This window comes from Octopus bimaculoides, chromosome 29 (genome assembly GCF_046866305.1).
Source record: "Octopus bimaculoides isolate indiv1 chromosome 29, ASM4686630v1, whole genome shotgun sequence".
Taxonomy (NCBI): Eukaryota; Metazoa; Mollusca; class Cephalopoda; order Octopoda; family Octopodidae; genus Octopus; species Octopus bimaculoides.
The window spans coordinates 14,690,168-14,713,707 of record NC_142956.1 but is presented as its reverse complement, the minus strand read 5'-3'; the positions used below and the strand labels follow the sequence as shown (position 1 = coordinate 14,713,707).

Below are 23,540 nucleotides of genomic sequence, written 5' to 3'. Positions count from 1 at the left end.
ATTATGAATCGAGTAATGTGTCTGTATGTATATTATGAATCTAGTAATGTACGTGTGTGTATATATTATGAATGGAGTAATGTATGTATGTGTATATATTATGAATCTAGTGATGTATGTATGTGTATATATTATGAATCTAGTAATGTATGTGTATATATTATGAGTCGGGTAATGTGTGCATATATTATGAATGGGGTAATATATGTATGTGTATATATTATGAATCGAGTAATGTGTGTGTATATATTATGAATCGAGTAATGTGTGTATATATTATGAATCTAGTAATATATGTATGTGTATATATTGTGAATCTAGTATTGTGTGTATATATTATGAATCTAGTAGTGGCTGCATAAATGTGTGTATATAAGAGTGTGCCTACCTTTCCATGTCTTCCTCATCACCTCTTCTTCCACAGGCTCATGGGTTGGATAGGTTTGTCTGAAGCAGTGTTGTATAATGCAAGATCCCTCGTATCACTTACCCCTTTTTCACAGCACATGACAGAAACACTGCAACAACTTTGGAAACCTGATTGAAAAAACATAATCCAGTCTTTAAATGTACACTATACCGAATTATGGAATGGAAGAGAATATTCTATGTTGGGGTGGGTTTAACGTTTGAGGAGAAATTTGGTAATTTAATGAAACAAATCTAATCTAGCAAAAACGAAATATATTTTAATTAAAATGTATACATAGGCTCTTGCTAAGCTTTCTGACCAGAATAGCCTGGTACTTATTTTGTGTCTTTCATGAGGATGTAAACACCAACACAGACGCACATATATCTGCAGTGGGACCGAATGGTTGGCAAGCAAACTTCTCTATCACGTAACCACACCTGTGAATGCTTCAAGAAAACCTTACTGTATTATTATTACTTCAATCATTTGGCTTGTATTCCGTACATTAGCCTATGCCCCACACCGGGTACTGGAGTGGAACCAGCAATGAGCCCCACTGTTGGTTAGGTGTTGCACTTCACAGAGGCCTGTGACATAATAACTGAATAAATATATATATGTACAGTAATAGCTTAGTTGTATACTGTCAAGGGCTCACCAAGAGTGATTAACAACAACACCCCAATACCATCAGTTACTAGGAGTGGAACCAGCAATGAGCCTCACTGTTGGTTATGTGTTGCACTTTACAGAGGCCTATTTCTTTTAATGTATAGTAATAGCTTAGTTGTATACTGTCAAGGGCTCACCAAGAGTGACAAACAACAATACCATCAGTTACTAGGAGTGGAACCAGCAATGAGCCCCACTGTTGGTTATGTGTTGCACTTTACAGAGGCCTATTTCTTTTAATGTATAGTAATAGCTTAGTTGTATACTATCAAGGACTCACCAAGAGTGACAAACAACAACACCCCAAAACCATCAGTTATTAGGCTCACCTAAAGTAACCTAGATTTTCAGTTAGTGATAGTAGCACTGACTGTTGCTAATCTAGATCTATCAATAATTATTCAGTACAACAGTAATTATAAAAGCATATCAGATATACAACTAAGCTATCAGAGAACTGAATTAGTTATGAAGCTGCTGCAATTGATGAAATGGTTGACTAAACTGAAAGGTATAATGAATAAACATTCCAATTGGTCAAAACAACAGGGCCCCAAATGGTAAAAGCCAATGGTATGCACGAATAAAAGCTAACACGGGTCGAACAAAGAAAAATATATGCATTTCAAAGGTCAATAATTAAATTTAGATAAAAGAAAATTTGCTACAGATTCAATTCAAGATCACAGCTCAGGTGGGCATCTGATTTTAATTTTATAACTACTCAAGAATGTTGAGAAAAACCTATTACAGAAAGGGAGCACATAAGAAAATATATTAAGGTGTTTGGCCAATCAAGTACTAGCATTAAAGTGTGTAGGGGGGGGGGCTTTGGATAGGCCTAACCATTCAATAGTATAGCTCATATTCCTCCTCTTCAAATCATGAATATAATATGCCAATGTAGTAGAATTGGAGTTTTTGGCATTCGAAAATGAGCTCATGTGGACCCGATATCTCCTTTTAAATTCAATAGTGCTGCCAATATATCCCCTAACCAAATTATTCTCCTCTCTAACTACTACATTTACAGAGATTTTTTTTTTTTTTATTAAGCAAAAACCCCTTAAGAGGACATAAGTTTCGGGGTCCTTGCATATTTAATAAGGTCTGCATTTTCTCCTACAGAAGCATTCCTTAGCGCTGAATCATCAATGCCTGCCCCAGTGACACCTGAGCACTTCCAGCTGCAGTCCTATTTTTATTTTTGTTCTTTGGGGCATGAAAAGAGCACCATGCGAAAGTGGTCGATGCCAGTAGCCCCTGACTGGCTCCAGATGAAGAGAAAGGAAACCAAGAACTCTAGAGAAAAGAACAGAGTGATACACAAATGCCCACACACCAGAATTACACTAATCAGTCTAGAATCCCCAACCAAACATAAAGCCCAGTAACTCCAACAACAGAATATCCACCAATTGATTACACAAACACAATATAAAACATCTACAGGATTTTTAACATTGGACAAATGCAGCGATTGAAGAGAAAATAAACAAGTTTTTTATAGTCAGAGAAGAAGAGACATTGAAAGTTCCAAGTAGGCAATGTGTTATTACTGATTGAAAAAGCTACAAAAAAAAAAAAGGACACATTGGGGACAGAGATAGATTATTATGGACATTTGTCACCTGTGGTGGATTTATGAAACAGTAGATGCACAGTTTACTTAACAAAGATAATAGAATGATAAGCTTGATGCCAGACACATTTAAATGATACTACTCGGAAGTGATGTTCAGTAGTAGCCATTACATCCTCATATTCATTCGTTCTATGTTTTTACCCCCACTTGTCTGTACGAGATGTAATGGGCGAGATGTAAATGACATTTCATTGCTCCTTCGGTTCGTTGGAGCAAAGTTTTCTTTCCAAAGATATTTATTACATTTGCAAAATTGTAATGTTGCCAATGAATGTCAATATACATACGTATATATGGCCGGGTGTTCACATTAAACCAAAAATTAAGACTCTTGTGTCAATTTGTTCGTGTAAAACGCATTATACATACGTATATATGGCCGGGTGTTCACATTAAACCAAAAATTAAGGCTCTTGTGTCAATTTGTTCGTGTAAAACGCATTATACATACGTATATATGGCCGGGTGTTCACATTAAACCAAAAATTAAGACTCTTGTGTCAATTTGTTCGTGTAAAACGCATTATACATACGTATATATGGCCGGGTGTTCACATTAAACCAAAAATTAAGGCTCTTGTGTCAATTTGTTCGTGTAAAACGCATTATACATACGTATATATGGCCGGGTGTTCACATTAAACCAAAAATTGTGTCAATTTGTTCGTGTAAAACGCATTAAAAGGCGACGGTAAAAGACAATGGGTATAAAAAGAAAAAAGATTCTATTCTTTGCCTACCTTGTTGCAGCCTTAATTTTTAATCCTTCCTCGGCTTCAATTACGTGACTTCAATCAGAGAGGGTCGATTCTGGAATGGCTTTACATGTATCAATTACATACATCGATTCGTAAACACTCAATCAGTAAAGCTAGCTGTATTTCTTCAGCCGCAGGTATTTCGTACGAAATGTATGTTTATTTTGTTTTTTTTTTAATTAATTAATTATTATTTATTTAATTAATTTCGTCTTTGAGAATTAGGAGTATTTAGGAGGGTTAGGAGTAGGAGGGGGACTGGAGTAGGAGGAAAAATGATGAGGCGAGGTAAAAACCCGCCAGGGTCAATGGTCCGGCGATGAAAGAAGTGAAAGAGGAAGGGGGGCGCGAACCAGGCAGCCTAGACCACCTGAACGCGCCCCAACGCCCCTTCCACCTCTCGCACCACTGTTCCATCTTACTGGCGGCAATTTTATAAGTGAAAATTAGGATTTATAAACCTAACTTTTCCCAGAATTCAATTAAAAAAAAAATAATTAATAATCCCGGCACGTATCGAACTCACTGTCTACAGTTTTGTCTCCGGCGTCGTTACCCACACGACCATCAAGACAGCTTTGTAATTGTATGTAAAGATGAGATATTTAAAGCTATCCAAGCAAAATTGAATTATAAAAACAACTTTGATGATCTCTATTTTTTATTTACTTTACGGGGATGAAGGTTCAACATGCAGCTAAGTGATCAAGTTTGAGATCCTGGGCCCTGATATGAGAAGTATACTTCCAAAGCAAAACAAATTTCGTCTTAGCAAAAATTGAACTCTAACCCCAGAGTATTCAAAGTTGATAGCACTCAGGTCTTTACCCACAAGACCGTCAAGACAAATACGAAATAAGACTCAATTAAAACTGAAATAGTTAAAACCTCAACAAACCAAAAAAAAAAGCTTCTTTCTTTCTTTCTTCTGTTTTTATTGTTTACACTCAGCTACGGCAACACACCTGTTTCTGTCGACATCTTACTCAAACTGTTTCTAAAATATGTGAAAAGCTTCATCAGGGATGACTTAGACATGCTAAAGCACCTCCCGAAGACAATAAGTGAAGGAACCCTGTTAGTATCATTCGATGTGGTGAATTTGTACACTATAATCCCACACGATTAGGGTATAGAAGCGATGATCACCTTCTGGCTAGAAAAATACCCACAAGAGATGCCAGGACGCATGAACCAGTGCTTTTTACGTGGCACCAGCACAGGGGGGAGGTCAGTTTTGGAAAGGTTTTTACAGCTGGATGCCCTTCCAAATGCCAACCACTTTACAGCAGGTGTGTGAAATGGGCTAAAAAGCTTGGTTCATTTGTCACATGGGTCCTCTCGCAACATTTATACTGTCCACTTAGGATACACCGACCTAACCTCTGGCCAGAACCTAACGCCAATTTCCCTGAACTCTTGCGGGGTCACCATGTCTGTCCCAAGTAAAAGCCCGAAAGCAAAAGTCATACGCACTAGTTGTCCTTCTGCTCACATGTCTGTCTTACTTGCAAGGCCCCTTGACCGTTCATACGTCATCACTTACCAGCCTATCCCACCATCTTTGTCATATATTATGTGTAGTAAGAGGATTGCTTCCCAACCACACGGTTCTGGGTTCAGTCTCACTGCGTGCCACCTTGAGCAAGTGTCTTCTGCTATAGTCTCAAGCTGACCAAAGCCTTGTGAGTGGTTTTGGTGGATGGAAACTGAAAGAAGCCCATCGAATATAGAAATGTGTGTGTGTGTCTGTGTCCCATCACTGCTTGATAACTGGTGTTGGTGTTTATGCTCCTATAACCTAGCAGTTCAGCAAAGCAGACCAAAATAAGTGCTGGATTCGATTCATTCGACTAAAACAGAATTTTTCAAGGCCATCACTTAGGGGCCGGTGTCGGTTTTTTGACATCCCTATAATGTAGTGGTTTTGTAAAAGGAGATTTATGAAAAAAAGAAAGAAACACCTCCTGTGTTCATAATGTCTACATACATACACACTCACACAAACATGTATATGGGCATACACACACAAACATATATGTGCATGTACGTACTCATATGTATACACATATCCACACTCCAAACACTATTATGACAACTTACTGATTGTCCTATCTATATACATATATAAATAATGCTATATTTACCTAATATTGAGGTCTCATTCTTTTATTGTCACTTTATTATTATCATTATATACATATATTTATATATACATGTGTGAGCATGTATTGTACACGCCAGTAATCTAAAAATACGCTTGACTTAGATAAGACACATAGACAGGGTCCCGGTTACTGGAAGCTGAACCCGTCGTTCACGGCACGCCAGGCTTACAGGGACCGGATTAGCACTTTAGTTAAGAGAGCATTAACAACAGATGGTGGTATGCCCTCAAAAAAGCAATCAAGTCAGAATCGGTTAGGTACAGTAAGGCCCTAGCGTTAGACCGAAATAGAATAGAGGGAGACCTAGTTAAGAAATTAGAAGAGGCACTTAGTACTGGCATCGCGTCCAACGTAGTGGCAGCGAGGTTGGCCCTCGACCAACATTTCAAGGCCAAACACGAAGGATGCGTTGTCAGAGCTAGGATGCGTGCTCTGAGGGACGAGGGAGTTGGAGCGGCCCGAGTAGCGGAGGCGCAACGAGGCAACAGAGCCACCATTAGGTCTCTGACAGATGAAGAAGGGCGCGAAATCCAAGTATGATGATTCAGTGTCTATAATGATTACATTCTATATGATTAGATTCTTCGATGAGACCTTCGGGCCATTTGACGTTGGGGAAGTGGAAATCACCCATAAGAAATATGGTCACATGGTGTTCCAGTTTCATGAGGATTTCTTTAATTCTAGTGAGGCAATCTTCAAATTTGCCTATGTGGTTTGGAGCATCCGGTGGGCAATATGCATTGCATATGACTATATTATGTTGTCTTATGTATACAACTAGGGTGTCGCATACCGAATTTGAGTATGACAGTAAGACCTGGGGTGTGAGGTCGTCACGGATGTATACAGCAACTCCACCATGGCTCCTTTCCCATATTTTGGTACGTGTACTTCTGCATCCTCTATATCAGAGCTGAGGTGAGTTTCCACGAGTGCTATGCATAGGGCTTGACTGCATGCAGCAAGGTCTCTCAGGAAAGAAATTTTGCTTTTATTATTATAATAAAAGTTAAATGAAAATTACAATGAGAATTCTCAGAAAGTAAACAAGATTATGTTGTAACTCAAATGTTACCTAAGTTAAAAGAAAATAAACAAATGAAAAGGATACTTATTCGTAAGAGGTAAAATTCCAAATCCTCGTTCTTGTACGAAGTTTTCTTCCAAAACAATTCTTTTTTGTTTCTTACGTTCGATTGCAAATATAATTATGACGTGTAACCACGCGGTTATTGACGATACCTTTACCTTGTTTCACTGACTTTAAACTTACTATATTAAACTTTTAGTGTAATATATTACTTTTTCCTTTAAGTCAATATATTACGGTAGACCGTTATGAAGTAACAAGTACTACCTTTTGTCAGTTTTAGCTATTTATTTTCCGTCGATTTCGGCAATCCCTTGTAACTAACCACGTGGGTTTTCGACGATAACTTGCTTGTGTCGCTGACTTTAATGTAATATATTTAACTTTTAGAGAAATATATTTTAAATAGTATATTACAGTAGACTGTTCTTATATAACAAGGCCTATGTTTTCGTCAGTTTAGTAGGTTCTATCGTTGATTTGTGCAATCTCTATTGGGTTGATTCAGGAGAACGAAACACACGCGTCCTTCTTCAACGAAACCGGAAGTATATATATATATATTTATTTATTTATTAATATATATATTTATTGATATATATATTTTTTTATATGTATATATATTTATTTATATATATATATATTTATCTATAGATATATGCATTTATATATATATATCAATTTATATATATATATATATATAAATAAATATTTATTTGTATTTATATATATACATATTTATTTACATATATGTATTTATATATATATATATTAATTTATATATATATTTATATACATAGATTTATTTATATATATATTTATTTACTGATATATATTTATTTATATTAATTTTTTATATATATATATATTTATCTATATATATTTATTTATATATGTATATTTATTTACATATTTATTTATTTATATATATATTTATTCATATATATATATTTATTTTATTTATATATATATATATAATTATTAATCCATATATTTATTAATATATATATATTTATTTATATATATTTATTCATTTATATATATTTATTTATATATATTTATATCATCAATGATGATGATGATTTATTTATATATATATTTATCAATATATATATTTATATATTTATTTATATTTCATTTTCATTTCATTTGGTGTTGCTACACAATTTTACTTCAGGAATTGACATTTGGTGCATGAGAGAGTTTGATGCAGCTGCTCTCATCTGCACCTCCTACTGTGAAGTTGGTTCATCTGGGACACCTGACAGGAAGAGGTCCAGCCTTGTCTTGAAGACACCTACATCCACCGCATGCAGGTCTCTCAGGTCCTTCGGGAGGATATTGAAGAGGATATATTTATTTATATATATTAATTTATGTATATTTATTTATATATATTTATTTATATATGTATTTTTTTATATATATATTTATTTATATATATTTATTAAAATTTATATATTTATTTATATATTTATATTTATTTATGTATATATATATATTTATTTATCTATATATAATTATTAATCTATATATTTACTTATATATATATTTTTATTTATATATAAATTTATATATATATATATAAATATGTATATTAATTTATACATTTATATTTATGTATATATATATTTATATGTATTTTATATATATATATATATATATATATATATTAATTTATTTATATATTTATTTATATATATATATTTATTTATATATATTTATTCATTTATATATATTTATTTATATATATATTTATATATATATATATTTATTTACAAACATATTTATTTATATATATCTTTATTTATATATATAATTTTTTATATATTTATTTATTTATATATATATATTTATTTAATAATTATATATTTTTTTATATATATGTATATAATTATATATATATTTATTTACATATAATTATTTATATATTTATATTTATATTTCTTCATCTATATATATATATATTAATTTATATATATATATAAATAAATATTTATATTAATTTATATATATATTTATTTGTAGTTACTTATATATATATTAATTTATATATACATTTATTTATGTATATATATATATTTATTTATCTATATATAATTATTAATCTATATATTTACTTATATATATATATTTATTTATATATATATAAATTTATATATATATATATATATATATATAAATGAATATGTATATAATTTATACATATTTGATGATACAAAAGTCTCACAGGTAATACAGAACCCTGAAGACACAATGCACCTATAATGTGAGCTGGATGAAATATACAAGTGGGCTGAAAAGAATAACATGCAGTTTAATGCTGAAAAGTTTCAAGCCTTATGCTATCAGCATGCAAGACTAAATGCAGAACCCATGAAAAACACTGGACCTGGAGGTCCAGTGTATACTTTTACTTGTTTCAGTCATTTGACTGCGACCATGCTGGAGCACCACCTTTAGTCGAGCAAATCGACCCCAGGACTTATTCATTGGAAGCCTAGTACTTATTCTATCGGTCTGTTTTGCCGAACCGCTAAGTTACGAGGATGTAAACACACCAGCATCGATTGTCAAGCGATGTTGGGGGGACAAACACAGACACACACACATACATACATATATATATATATATATATATATACATATATACGACGGGCTTCTTTCAGTTTCCATCTACCAAATCCACTCACAAGGCTTTGGTCGGCCCGAGGCTATAGTAGAAGACACTTGCCCAAGGTGTCATGCAGTGGGACTGAACCCAGAACCATGTGGCTGGTAAGCAAGCTACTTACCACACAGCCACTTCTGCGATTATTTTTTTTTTTAATTATAGTTTCAGCTTAGAGCTGCGGCCATGCTGATGCACCGCCGTGTTGCTACACTGTTATTACAGGGGGCCTCTTACAATTCGTGGCACTTGGTGAAGAATGGAGTTTGATTTAGCAACCATCTTTTGCACCTCCTGCTGCGAGGTAGGTTCATCTGGGACTCTCGACAGGAAGAGGTCCAGCTTTTATTTGAAAACCCCTACATCTACTTTGTGCAGGTTCCTCAGGCTCTTTGGAAGAATATTAAAAAGCTGTGGGCCCCTGAAACCCAAACTGTTGCAGTAACTGGTCCTGAAGCGCGATGGCAGTCCTGGGATCTTTGGCACTATGCAGTGTCATCCCGTTCTAGCATTGGTGTAGCTTTCAATGCCAATATTTGGCACAATTCCTTCCAGGATCTTCCAGATGTATATTACTGCATACCTCTCCCGCCTTCTCTCCAGGGAGTAGAGTCTTAGCTGTTTCAGCCTTTCCCAGTAGCTGACCAGTTGCAAAGAGACAATCTTCTTTGTGAATCTTCTCAATATATATATTGATTTATATATATTTATTTATCTATATATAATTATTAATCTATATATTTATTTATATATATATATTTATTTATATATATTTATATAGGCGCAGGAGTGGCCGTGTGGATAGTAGCTTGCTTACCAACCACATGGTCTCGGGTTCAGTCCCACTGCGTAGCATCTTGGGCAAGTGTCTTCTACTATAGCCTCAGGCCGACCAAAGCCTTGTGAGTGGATTTGGTAGACGGAAACTGAAAGAAGCCCGTCGTATATATGTATGTATGTGTGTGTATATGTTTGCGTGTCTGTGTTTGTCCCCCCAACATTGCTTCACAACCGATGCTGGTGTGTTTAGGTCCCTGTAACTTAGCGGTTCGACAAAAGAGACCGATAGAATAAGTACTAGGCTTACAAAAAATAAGCTCTGGGGTCGATTTGATTTGACTAAAAGGCGATGCTCCAGCATGGCCGCAGTCAAATGACTGAAACAAGTAAAAGATATATGTATATCTATTTATATATATATTTATTTATATATATATTTGTATATATATATTAATTTTTATATAGGTTTATTTATGTATATTTATCTATATATATATTTATTTATATATATATATTTATACATATATAATTATATATATATATATATTTATTTATTTATATATATATATATATATATATATATTTATTTATATATATATATTTATATATATATATATATATATATATATATAAATATCTATATATATATATAGTCCGCTTTCCATGCTAGCATGAGTTGGACGATTTGACTGAGGACTGGTGAAACCGGATGGCAACACCAGGCTCCAATCTAATTTGGCAGAGTTTCTACAGCTGGATGCCCTTCGTAACGCCAACCACTCAGAGAGTGTAGTGGGTGCTTTTACGTGTCACCAGCACGAAAACGGCCACGCTCGAAATGGTGTCTTTTATGTGCCACCCACACAAGCCAGTCCAGGGGCACTGGCAACGATCTCGCTCGAAAATCCTACGGGAGCCAGTCAGGCGGTACTGGCAACGGCCACGCTCAAAATGGTGCATCTCATGTGCCACCCGCACATATATATAAATATATATATATATATAAAGAAAAATATATATATAAATAAATATAAATATATATATATATAAAGTGAAGTATATTTGCCACTTAAATGTGGCTGACCCCTAAGGGTGGATGTTACTGTTGCTTTTAGCCCCAGGAGAACTACTCCTCCAGTTGGCTATCGACACACATCTGTGTCCTGTCTGTCTTTCTCATCGAAGGTCGGCGATTGTCGTACGCTGAAGAAGGGAAATTACCCTGAAACTCGAGTCCGTACGTATCGCTGATCAAGATGGGAAAGATAACTTCCCTTGGCAAATATATTAATATGTGGTCAGCCTGAGGCTATAGTGGCCGACACTTGTGCAAGATGCCACACAGTGGGACTGAACCTAAAGGCAGATGGTTGAGAGGTGAACTTTTTAACCATACAGCCATACCTATGCTTCTCTCACTTGTAATTAAGTGATAAAAGATGATGATGAGGATTGTGATGGCAGTGGTGAAGAAAATGATGGTGATGACAAATATGATGATGACAATATTGATAACGAGAGAAAAAAATAAAAAAACCTAGAGATCACAAACAAAAACAGGAAAAAACATGTATTCTTGCCTTCATAATTTATTCAGTCCCTGTAACACTGTTTGTCATCCCCAAATATTTATTCAAATCTCACAACACCATTGGTAAAAAAGACAAGATAAGAGCAGCAAACATGAGAGCGAGGATGATGTTGATTATGACATTGGATATCATGGATGAGAAACTTCTTTTACAAATTTTCGCTCGTATATTCTCTTCCTTTTTGGAATCTTTCAGCTCATCGTCCATGTTGTTCTGTTCCAGACGACTGTAACCTGGCTGTTCATTGGTCTTCATGTCGTTGAATTAAGGTGGTCTGTCACTTCACTTTGGGACACCTCTAACAAAAGACAACAAAAAAGATGATAGACATGGAATAAGGGAATATAGTAGAAAGTCAGGTAGGTAGGCATACCTGTGGGGTTAAGGACTTTGTAAATGTGTGGTTACAGGGGTTTTAGATCCAATCCCACCTTGGACCATCCATCCATATATATATATATATATATAAACAAAAATTTAAATAAGAGTGAAAAATTGAATATTAATTTGATTAATATCAATTTAAAACCAGTTGCCTAGCAAATTGAAAAATCTGAAGATTCAGAATAATTATATATATATATATATATATGGCGATGACTACTGACCGAGACCTTTGGAAATGTGCTGTGCGTGAGAAGACCCGGCAAGCCAAGTGAGATCGTTGCCAGTGCCCCTGGACTGGCTCTTGTGCGGGTGGCACATAAAAGACACCATTTCGAGCGTGGCCGTTTTCGTGCGGGTGACACGTAAAAGCACCCACTACACTCTCTGAGTGGTTGGCGTTACGAAGGGCATCCAGCTGTAGAAACTCTGCCAAATTAGATTGGAGCCTGGTGTTGCCATCCGGTATCACCAGTCCTCAGTCAAATCGTCCAACCCATGCTAGCATGGAAAGCGGACGTTAAACGATGATGATGATATACATAGGTGCAGGTGTGGTTGTGTGGTAAGAAGCTTGCTTCCCTGACAGGAGAACATCACTTTTTGTTACTCGGTAAGATTTTCTTGCTGTCATTATTGCTTTGCTGTACTTGTTGAATTTGCGGTTGAATTATCTGTTGGAAAGTGCTGGAAAATTCGTTGGACTTTGTACTTCCCGGTATATCAGGGAGTAATTATGAAACTGTTACATTTTTTGGCCACTGAGGCATCTCTTGTAGCTGTGAAAATTTTTGTACAAACTGTTAATAGTCGTTTTAGACTATTCTTTGTGCCCCTCCCCCCAGCGGGGGCGGGATTTGAACCTTCTGTGTCCTTGCGTAGAGGAGAACAATTCGTTTAAAATTTAATAATAATAATAATAATATTGTATAGGTCTCCCATTTGTAAAGGGAAAATGCCTGTTGAAATTGTTAACGGAAAACAGCCACTCATTGAGAGGCAGAAAGAGGAAAATAACATGACAAAAAAGTTTGCAGCGGTTGCCGAAGTGGCAACCGAAAACATTGAAATAAATATGGAAAAAATAGAACAACTTTTTAAAAGGATGAAACAGGAGGGTGGTGATGTAAGAATATCACCCTCCGCCGCTATAATTGATATCGAAAAGAGGTCAGTAACATTCAAAACATACTGTCCTAAGGACAAGAAGTTTAAACACTTCGAGAAGGACACCATTGAAAAGTGCCTGTCCCCTATTTGGAGAGACATAGTGCATGTTGCTAGGGGACGGGTATACGGGACAGTGGAGGTCCGCTTCTCGGGAGAAGAGATGGCCCGCGGGCACTCGGTGTGTTCCCTGAGCACGAAAGAGGTGGTACTTCTTCCCACATACATGGGACGAAGAACTGTAAGAGTGAGGATACCAGAAGTACCACCTGAAGTCGACCCCGAAGAGGTGGTGGGTGCCCTATTGTTTAATAGGGCAGAAAAAATAAAAATTCTACAAGTAAATTGCTCCACCCCACAATATTGGTTGGGGAAATTCCTCAACATCCTGGTTCAGGGAACACAGGAAGATCTGCAAGATCTTCCAGAGAGAGTGCTCGTGGGAGAGAAGGTGGCCCTTAGAGTACTGGCAGATGGCAGGAAGCCTACTTGTTACGGTTGCGGACAAAGAGGCCACATTCTCGTTGACTGTCCTGAAAAAAAGAAAAAAGAAGCTGCGCATACATCAGACCCCACAGTAAAAACCAAAAAAACCCCCCTCCTCACAAACCCATTAACCCCGACAACAACAAATAAACCCACTCCCGCTGTCTTGGTGTCCAGTCCCAAACAAACTGAAAACATTACCCAGCCCCCTACACTTCCAAAATCCACCACCCCTGTGAATATTGTGACACCACCTGAACAAAATACAACTCCCCCAGAAGACAGTATGGAGACAGATGGGGGGGATTCATAACTGTGAGGAGAAGAAAAAAAAAGGGAACACATGCACTATCCCCGCCCACATCCCCTACAAAAAAAACAACGCAAAGAACACAACACAGACACCCAAGAAATCCCGCCCCACTGACCACGAAAAAAAAGAAAAAGAAGAAGAAATAATATTAATTGAATTTAGTGCGAAAGAACACTTACTAATTGAGGAGATAGCAGAAGAGTATACTGCTAGCATGTACAAACAACTAAAAGGCCACAGCGAAAGGTGTGCCTTGATAGGGGAAAGAACGTACCTGAAACTGAAGGAAAGATACCCCAAAATTATCAGACAGGAGGAGGAAAAAGGAAGGGCCGACGAACGCTTGGCGACATCGGCCCCAACTAAAAAGTAAGTGGAACCTTTCCTTTCCTTTCCTCATGACTTCGCTCAATATTGGTTGTTTAAATGTGCGTGGTCTGAGTTCGGAGTGGAAGCAGGCATGTTTCCTCGACGACCTCAGATCGCACGATATACATGTGATGGTTGCTACAGAGACCAAGCTCGACAGTCTACGAACCTTCTCGCCTCTCCTGAATGGCTATGAGAAAATCATGGCTCCTGGCCAGACCGGGGGGGGCGAGGGGGTGTAGGGGTACTGGTCTGCAATGGCTTGGCTTTGCAGACAAGTACAGTCTATGTGGACCCTAAAGGGGGGCTGGTTGTCCTTGATGTGACATACAGCAGTAAGGCCTTCAGGCTGATCGGACTCTACGCACCATGTGCTAGAGGTTTCCAAACTGACTTTTATCGGCGCCAAGAGGGCTTTAGTGGTGTTAGGGGACTTCAACGCTATTGTTGATGCTCGCATCGATAGCGTCGGCTCGATTGATAGAAAAGTGAACTCACGCCTCGTCGATCTGCTTGAGCGATTTCAGCTGGCAGACTGTTACAGGCTTGAACATCCGAACGTGCCAGAGTGGACCTGGATGAGTTACAGCGTACGCGGATGAGGGCCAGATTCCAGTGGTGGAAAAGGCCATCAAAAGTTACGAGGCAGTGGCAGGAGCAAAAGTTAACAAGGATAAGTCGGTCAGTTTGCAACTCGGCACCTGGAGGGTCAAGCTGATGGCGCCCAATAACGTCGTGGGGCGTTGGACGCAAGGTCCTGTTAAGTTGCTCGGAGTCTGGATAGGTCCAGACCTCCAGATAGAGAAAAATTGGAGCGAGGTGACCACTCTAACCCAGACCTGGTCTGGGCGGGTGTTATCCTTGCTAGGAAGGGCGGAGGTGGTGCAGATGTTTATAGCATCAGTAATTACCTACTGCCTGACCGTGGTGCCTTGCCCCGATTTGTGGCTGAACAAGTTGGAGAGAATCCTTTTCTGCTTTTTGTGGAAAGGAGGAAAACCGCTTGTAAAGCGTTCTGTCTGCTGCCAGAAACCGCTAAAAGGTGGGCTAGGGATGCCTTGGCTGAGGATGCGAAAACTCGCGTTAAGGTTGAGGCACCTCTGGCTTTACCTGGATGGAGAACAGGTGTGGTCACCACACGTTCGGTTCTTCCTCCCCAAGTTAGTGTCCTTAACGGACATTGGTACATGGATTAAGCAGAGACCTAAGCTGGGAGACTGGCATTTGGAGTGCCGCCAGGCGCTCCAGCTACTCTCTCGGGCGGGCAATGCCGGCAGCAGGAGTTCCACTGCGGATTTTTATAGCGGGTTAGTGGAATCTATGTCAGAAGACGCCTTGGGGGAGGCCCTAGGCTACAATGAAAGTCAGTTGGTCAGCCTGTTTAGGAGAACGTTCGGGCCGGGGTATCTGGATAATTACCAGAAATCCCTGGCTTGGCAATGTTTCCGAGCGGCGTTACCTGTTCGCGACAAGCTGTCAAGGCACGGAAGTGCTGTCTCGCCGACATGCCCGAGATGTGGGCTGGATAGGGAAACCATCTTGCACGCATTTGTAGAATGTTCGGAGTTGTCGGGACTGATAGCCTTTGCAGAACAACTGTTGTCAGTGATAGGAAGAGTACAGCTATCAGCTGAGTCTATCATCGAGACTGTACCACCTCCTTTACTTAACAGGGAAAGGAAGGCCTGTTTTTTTCTGCATAGTAGCCATACTGAAAGAAACAGTATGGAAGACGCGTGTGAAAGGCATAGTGACAGGTACCTTTGCCTCCGGCCAGGGGTTGGTCAACTTTTTCAGTTACTACCTCAGTAGTAAGATCAGGCTGGAGAGGGGGTGCCTGTCACGGGATATGTTTACGAAAAGATGGAAGTCTGTGGAACGCAAGCTGAGTGCGATTGGCACCAAATAAGTTAGGTCAATCAGGGAAGCAAAGGTTCTACCAGGATGGTTGGGTGCCTTCCTTCTAGCTGCCTCATTGCGCTTCGCAATGATTTCTTGTGTAATATTTTGAAATTAATTTTTAAATCAATTTTTAATCATATTTTAATTTTAATTTATTTGTAACTTGTAAAATTTAAAAAAAAAAAGTTTAAGCTTCTTCCCCCTTATGTTTGTCTGTCCTTGTTTGTCCCCTCTTTGTAACGCCTTCAATGGCGAATTTATATGAAATAAAGAAGCTTGTTTCCCAACCATATGGTTCCGGGTTCAGTCCCATTGAGTGGCATCCTAGGTAAGTGTCTTCTACTAAAGCCTCAGGCTGACCAAAGCATTTTGAGTGGATTTGGTAGACGGAAACTGAAAGAAGCCTGTTGTATATACACACACACACACACACATATATATATATATATGTATATATCTATGTGTGTGTCTTTGTGTCTGTGTTTGTCCTCCACCACCTCCATCACCGCTTGACAACCATGGAATCGAACACGGAATCTTGGGTTTAGTAGCCCGCACTCTTAACCACCATGCCATACCTTAGGAATGAGAACCCAGGTTCGAAATTTCTCCAAGACACCTGATGAAGGCTGGAGGGTATATCAGCTGAAACGTTGTGTTGACAACAAACAAGATGAGGACAAATATCCATCAAATGTAAATAATGAGATTTAGCTATGTTTAAAACTCAGTTAAAGTAATATTATCTATAATTTACATAACTATTTGCATATGTATTTTGTATACCTGTCTCTTGTTTCATTTGTCTATAAAAGGTTTGTAAATAAAGAAGGCATTGAGAGCAAAACGTGACCAGATTGTCGCTTTTAAAATTGTTCGAGTGAGCAACAAGCACCTAACAAAACAGTCGAGTCATCATCATCGTCATTTAACGTCTGTTTTCCATGCTGGCATGTGTTGGACGGTTTGACTTGTTTCAGTCACTTGACTGTGGCCATGCTGGAGCACCGGGTTTTAGTTGAACAAATCGACCCCAGGACTTATGTCTTAAGCCTAGTACTGATTTTATCAGTCTCTTTTTGCCAAAGTGCTCCAATCTGATCTGGCAAAGTTTCTACAGCTGGATGCCCTTCCTAACGCCAACCACTCCAAGAGTGTAGTGGGTGCTTTTTACATGCCAGTCAGGCGGTACTGGCATTGGCCATGCTTGAATGGTGCTTTTTACATGTCACCAGCAAGGGAGCCAGTGACACAGCACTGGCAAGGACCACGCTCGAATGGCGCTACCTGGAAACAATATATGGAGCCCACTACTACCTCTAGCAAGCCAATTCCTGGTAGGAAACGATCGATTCATATTAGACAAACTGTTGAAGCTGTGAAGAAGTGAATGAACCGAAATCCCTACAGGAGAGCAAGAAAAACTGCAAAAGCTTTTGATATTTCAAAATCATCAAAGTACAGGATTTTTAAAGAGGATTTAAGGCTAACTGCATACAAGAAACAATCCTGGCAGTTAATTTCAGCAGCTTCCAAGATAAAATGGCTTGACAGGGGTAAAACCATGTTAGCTGATGTGAAGCATACTGCTAGCAAAGTGTTGATCTGGTCCAACAAGAAGATCTTCCCTGTGGAGGCAGTTACCATCAGGCAGAATGATAGGCTTTATACATATAATGCAGGAGACTCGCCCAAGGGTAGCAGGAGTCATTTACACCATCAGAAGCCAGTTCCACTCATGGTGTTGGCCACAATTGCATCTGATGGATTCAAATCTCCCTTGATCTTCATCAATGCTGGCGTCTAGGTCAACAGTGAAGTTTATGTGCAAATGTTGGATGAGAAAGTGTTACCTTGGGTCACAGAAACCTTTGGTGACTGTTAGATCTTCACTCAAGACAAGGCTCTGGTCCACACATCCAATTTGACACAGAGGTGGTGCAAAGAGCATTTCAGCAGTTTTTGGGACAAGAAAGTATGCCCTCTCTCAAGTCCAGACATCAATTCCATGGATTTTGCTATCTGGTCCATCTTAGAGAGTAATACTTCTGCTCACTCCTATTCATATCTGAAGAAAGCCCTTCTGCCTTCATGGGTCAAGTTGGATGAAGAGATGGTATGGCACTCATACAACTCAGTGACCACTCATTTGCCAGGTATGGTCAAGGCAAAAGGTGGCCATTTCGAAATGTAGTTACTGCAGTAGATTAACAATTTGTATTAGAATGCGAGTGCCAAATTTCATTATCCTACCTTAAAAATTTATTTTGAATAATTAAGAAATATCAATGGGCAAATCTTTCTGGGGTCACCTCGTAAACCCATTGTAATGTTGAAAACCTTTTCCTATCATTAGCAGGTATCTGAGTCTCATCCCTTATCCTGTACACTTCACCTGAGTGGGGTAACGATGACCGAGCTAGTTTTCACCTATGGAAAGGTTCCATTTGCAGTCTCTTATCAACCATAACTACTACCTTGAAATAGTTTCAGCTGCCATACCTGTTTCCTTGATGGCAGTCTTCAGTCTCCCATGGAAACGTGGACGTTAAAACAAGATGATGATGATGATGTTTGATACAGAAATATTTCCTTACAAATACTCTCTTTATTCTTTTACTTCAGTTCTATATTTAAGAGATGAGGAATTATTTACATTATTTACATTTGACGGATATTTGTCCTCATCTTGTTTGTTGTCAACACAACGTTTCGGCTGATATACCCTCCAGCGACCTGATTAATAATAATAATAATAATAATAATAATATAATAATAGTAACATCGTTAGGAATGAGAACCCAGGTTCGAAATTTCCCCAAGACACCTGACGAAGGCTGGAGGGTATATCAGCCGAAACGTTGTGTTAACAACAAACAAGATGAGGACAAATATCCGTCAAATGTAAATAATGTATTCTTTTACTTGTTCCAGTCATTTGACAGCGGCCATGCTGGAGCACCGCCTTTAGTCGAGCAAATCGACCTCAGGACTTATTCTTTGGAAGCCTAGTACTTATTCTATTGGTCTCTTTTGCCAAACCGCTAAGTTACGGGGGACGTAAACACACCAGCACCAGTTGTCAAGCGATGTTGGGGGGACAAACACAGACACACAAACACACATATATATGACAGGCTTCTTTTAGTTTCCGTCTACCAAATCCACTCAGAGTCTTTGATCGGCCCGAGGCTATGGTAGAAGACACTTGCCCAAGGTGCCATGCAGTGGGACTGAACCCGGAACCATGTGGCTGGTAAGCAAGCTACTTACCACACAGCCACTCCTGCACCTATACCAGGAGTTTTCTGGTAAATAAAATCTCCATTTAAGACAGGGTAACAGTTTAATAGCTCAATGTAACAGGGGGCATACAAAGCAGAAGACACTTACCTGAAGAATGGGGGGAAATGGTCGAAAAATTTAAACTGGCTTTTAATTAAGGAACACAAGAACACATGGTAGCTGAAAAAGAGAGAAAGAGAGAGAGAAATAGAGGGGTTTGCTGTGAACAGAGAATTCATTTGTGAAATGTATGGTAAGGGTGTTAAGAAGTTTACTTCCCAGACTGAGTAGTATCATGTTTATTGAGCAATACAACCCATTTCACGTTCCCCTGTTATCATTTTGTAGAGACAACTTTGATTTGATGGAGGGAGCGATCACTATAAACAAATCATCTGTGCAGGTAGGTTCAGCAAGATGTTGCCGAATCGTCTTTTTTGGACAGACTGCCATTAAATATTTAATGAGAAAAACTGTATACAGTATGCATACATGAAGAAACGGTGGTGTATATACACAACGATGTTGTGTGTGGTCTACAAAGTGTACACATACAATATATCACCATCATCGTTTAACATCTGCTTTCCATGCTGGCATGGGTTGGACGGTTCAACTGGGGTCTGGGAAGCCAGGGGGCTGCCCCAGGCTCCAGTCTGATCTGGCGGTGTTTCTACAGCAGGATGCTCTTCCTAACGCCAACCACTCTGAGAGTAGTGTGTGCTTTTTACGTGCCACCAGCACAGGGGCCAGAGGAGGCTGGCAATGACCACGATCAGTTGGTGTCTTTTACGTGCCACCAGTACGGAAGCCAGTCAAAGCAGCACTGGAATATATATATATATATATATATATATATATAAATTTGAGAAAAATTATATTAATGTGTCCTACTTGTTAAAATTCCATTTATTTATTTGTGCAGCTGTAGATGGCATCGCATTTAATTTGATGTAATGATTTAAATGGAGCTACTTGAAATGGTCGTACTGCATCACTACTTGATATCCTGTTGCTTATTTTGATTATATATATATATATATATATATATATATATATATACTACTACTACTACTACTACTACTACTACTAAAACTCAGTGATTGCTTGCATGCATGCTTGTCTATAATTTAATACAGCCAAACTGGTACATAATGGGAAAATACTCTGAAATGTGAATACAAACGGAATAAAACAAGTATCGTGTAAATCAGACCACGAATTCCCGAGATTGGCAGTTTTTTAAGGTACCTTCATAAATAGCCAAAACGGTTGTTGTTGTTGGCACTCCGTCACTTACGACGTTCAGGGTTCCAGTCGATCCGATCAACGGAACAGCCTGCTCGTGAAATTAACGTGCAAGTGGCTGAGCACTCCACAGACATGTGTACCCTTAACGTGAATGTTCCTAGATGCCTCACCGGAGCCAAGAAACAAAAGAAAAATAGCGTAATAGATGTAAAACAACTTGCTCTGAAAGAATATGAAAAAAAATGCGCTCCCGCGAAAGGCGGCGTGGGGAGAGGACTCGGAACATTCACATCGCCACACATCACACACATGTGTGTGTGTGATGTGTGACGATGTGAATGTTCCGAGCACTCTCCCCACCCGCCCACCCGTTCGCGAGCGCGCATTTTTTTCTTCATATTCGTTCGCAGCAAGTTGTTTTACACCTATTAGAGTAATATTTTATTTTTTTTATTTCCCACCGAGTCAAACAGTTTAGTTTGACCGAAATTTTCTATAAATAAACTTCACAATGTGTAGATTACGATTATATCTAAATTTTAATATGAGAATATAAATTTTATAGCCTCGTACACATACATACTGACACATCACATATATATATCTACAAAACGAAACCCGAAATTTCAAAAGAAAATTGTGATACATGTCACTATGTATGTGTTGTTGCTCACCATTTTTTCTTTCTCATAAAACCACCATTTACACGTTTTGATAATTATAAGCCAACAAAGCTAGCGGGGCACACGTTTGGCGGTATGCTCACACATACATATATAAATTCCACCCTTAAAAATAAGTAGTGTGTGTGAGGGAGGGATCGAATCAATTAAATTCGCCAAGGCGATGGTCCAGGATGGTCCCAGTCCTATGATCCAAGTAAAGAGCTAAAGAATATACATACACACGTGTGTGTGTGTATAGCATCGTCTATATAAGAACATAAAAAACATATTTACGTAAAGGTGAGGTTAATTCGAAAAGCTAAATTGCATTTATACCCGCGACATAATAATTAAAGGAAATAATTACCTCAGTCATAAAAACATATGCTAGACATCTTTGTTTTGGATGAAACGGTGTCAATTCAAATATGACATCGGTGCATTTATTTGGGCTTAGTGGGCTCGATTTAATTGTAATTTTGCGTAGGTGCGCTGAGACATGTACGCCGAGGTAACTTCCTATTTGACGTTCGTAAAATCATATTGATCCCAAAAGTTTATTTCTGTGAAACATTTCATAATTATAAGAGGAATCCACACTGCAAACAGCGAGGAAAAAGTGAGGAAAAATTAGTCTTACTTTGAGCGCTAACAACGTGTTTTTTTACATTGAGCATCTCTGGACTTTCTCTGTCCAACTCTTCCTGTACACACACACACACACACACACTTTAATGTTTGTTTTTACGTTTAGTTATAATAAAAACAATTGGTGGACATTGGAATTAGACACTGAGGGAAAATGGCTGTAACTTTTTTATTTTTTAATTTTGGCGATTTTCGTTTTCGATAATGTGTTCTATATGTCACGGTCATGCGATTCCCCCTAAAAAAAAAATTTTGGACCCCGCCTTCCCTACACCCCCACCCCCACACTTGATATGCTAGAAATAACAGCTAAACGCGGACAATCCAAATCTTGCATTGGTCCAGATGGACTATATGTAATCTGAACCTTTCCCCGCCTTATTTATTTATTTATTTTTACGGAATCCCACGTTTTAGGCTATGGAGATTCCGATTCTGAAAAAAAATTGTTTGAAAAATTTCAATCCCCCCCCCCCTCACCAAGCAGGCTATTTACATGCTAGAAATAACAGCCAAATCTGGTTAGGGTCAGGGTCAGGGTTAGGGTTAGGGTCAGGGTTAGGGTTAGGGTCAGGGTTAGGGTTAGGGTTAGGGTTAGGGTTAGGTCTACCCTAACCCCGTTTGCCAAAGCGCATTTTTTCCTTCATATTTATTTACATATAGTCCATCTGGACCAATGCAAGATTTGGATTGTCCGCATTTAGCTGTTATTTCTAGCATATCAAGTTTCGTGGTGGGGACTCCACATATGATCCTTTTTCTGTTTCAATATAAATGTAAGCCGTTCATTTTCACATCTAAGTTGCGAGAAGGCTATTCGTACGACCTGGACATGTAGAACACAATGTCAAAAATGAAAATCGCCAAAAAAATTTTTTTTTAATCAACCCCCCCTGTCAAGTTTAATCCAAACACCATATATATTTTTCACGCCATCAGATTCTGTAAATGAATGTAAGGGAAATAACTCATAATCATTTAGACAGACTTATCTACCTTGAAAATTACTTCTGCCTGTTTTGTTTGTTTTTGGAAAATTTATACACTGGCGACAGTTGGGATATTTATCGGAGATAAACACACGCACACACACGGTTGATATGAGCTTTTCATGGTTGAAGAGAAGTGTAGAGAACATCAACTTGATCTGAACCTGTATTTCATTGATCTTACCAAGGTCTTTGACTCCATTTACAAACTAATTCTTTGGGACGCCCTCCGAAGCTGGTGTACCCTGAAAAGTTCACAGGGCTCATTCCATTTCATCATGACAGCA

At 38.2% G+C, this 23,540-nt stretch overlaps 2 protein-coding genes across 17 annotated transcripts in view; both read right to left on the bottom strand.

Moving 5' to 3' along the window:
* LOC149130356 (uncharacterized) overlaps positions 1-7,294 on the bottom strand; it is a 186,457-nt gene extending 179,163 nt beyond the window's left edge. For 2 of the 4 annotated variants that reach the window (XR_016239080.1, XM_089345642.1), the window contains exons 1-2: positions 3,473-6,523; positions 389-537 (exon numbers count right to left, since the gene is read on the bottom strand). Coding sequence is in view for 1 of the 4 variants with exons in the window: in XM_089345642.1 (XP_089201768.1) it covers positions 389-396 (8 nt within the window). In the remaining 3 variants the exon portion in view is untranslated. Of the gene's footprint in view, positions 1-388; positions 538-3,472; positions 6,753-6,772 lie in introns of those variants that run through there. The other 2 variants (XR_016239082.1, XR_016239083.1) reach the window with 2 other exon arrangements.
* A 4,479-nt stretch (positions 7,295-11,773) lies between these two features.
* Positions 11,774-23,540, bottom strand: part of LOC106876278 (uncharacterized) — a 1,065,409-nt gene continuing 1,053,642 nt past the window's right edge. For 11 of the 13 annotated variants that reach the window (XR_016239069.1, XR_016239068.1, XR_016239070.1 and 8 more), the window contains 2 exons: positions 19,809-19,880; positions 11,774-12,092 (listed from right to left, as the gene is read on the bottom strand). Coding sequence is in view for 3 of the 13 variants with exons in the window: in XM_089345615.1 (XP_089201741.1) it covers positions 12,077-12,092; positions 19,809-19,880 (88 nt within the window). In the remaining 10 variants the exon portion in view is untranslated. Of the gene's footprint in view, positions 12,093-19,808; positions 19,881-21,983; positions 22,228-22,256; positions 22,337-23,540 lie in introns of those variants that run through there. The other 2 variants (XR_016239072.1, XR_001410221.3) reach the window with 2 other exon arrangements.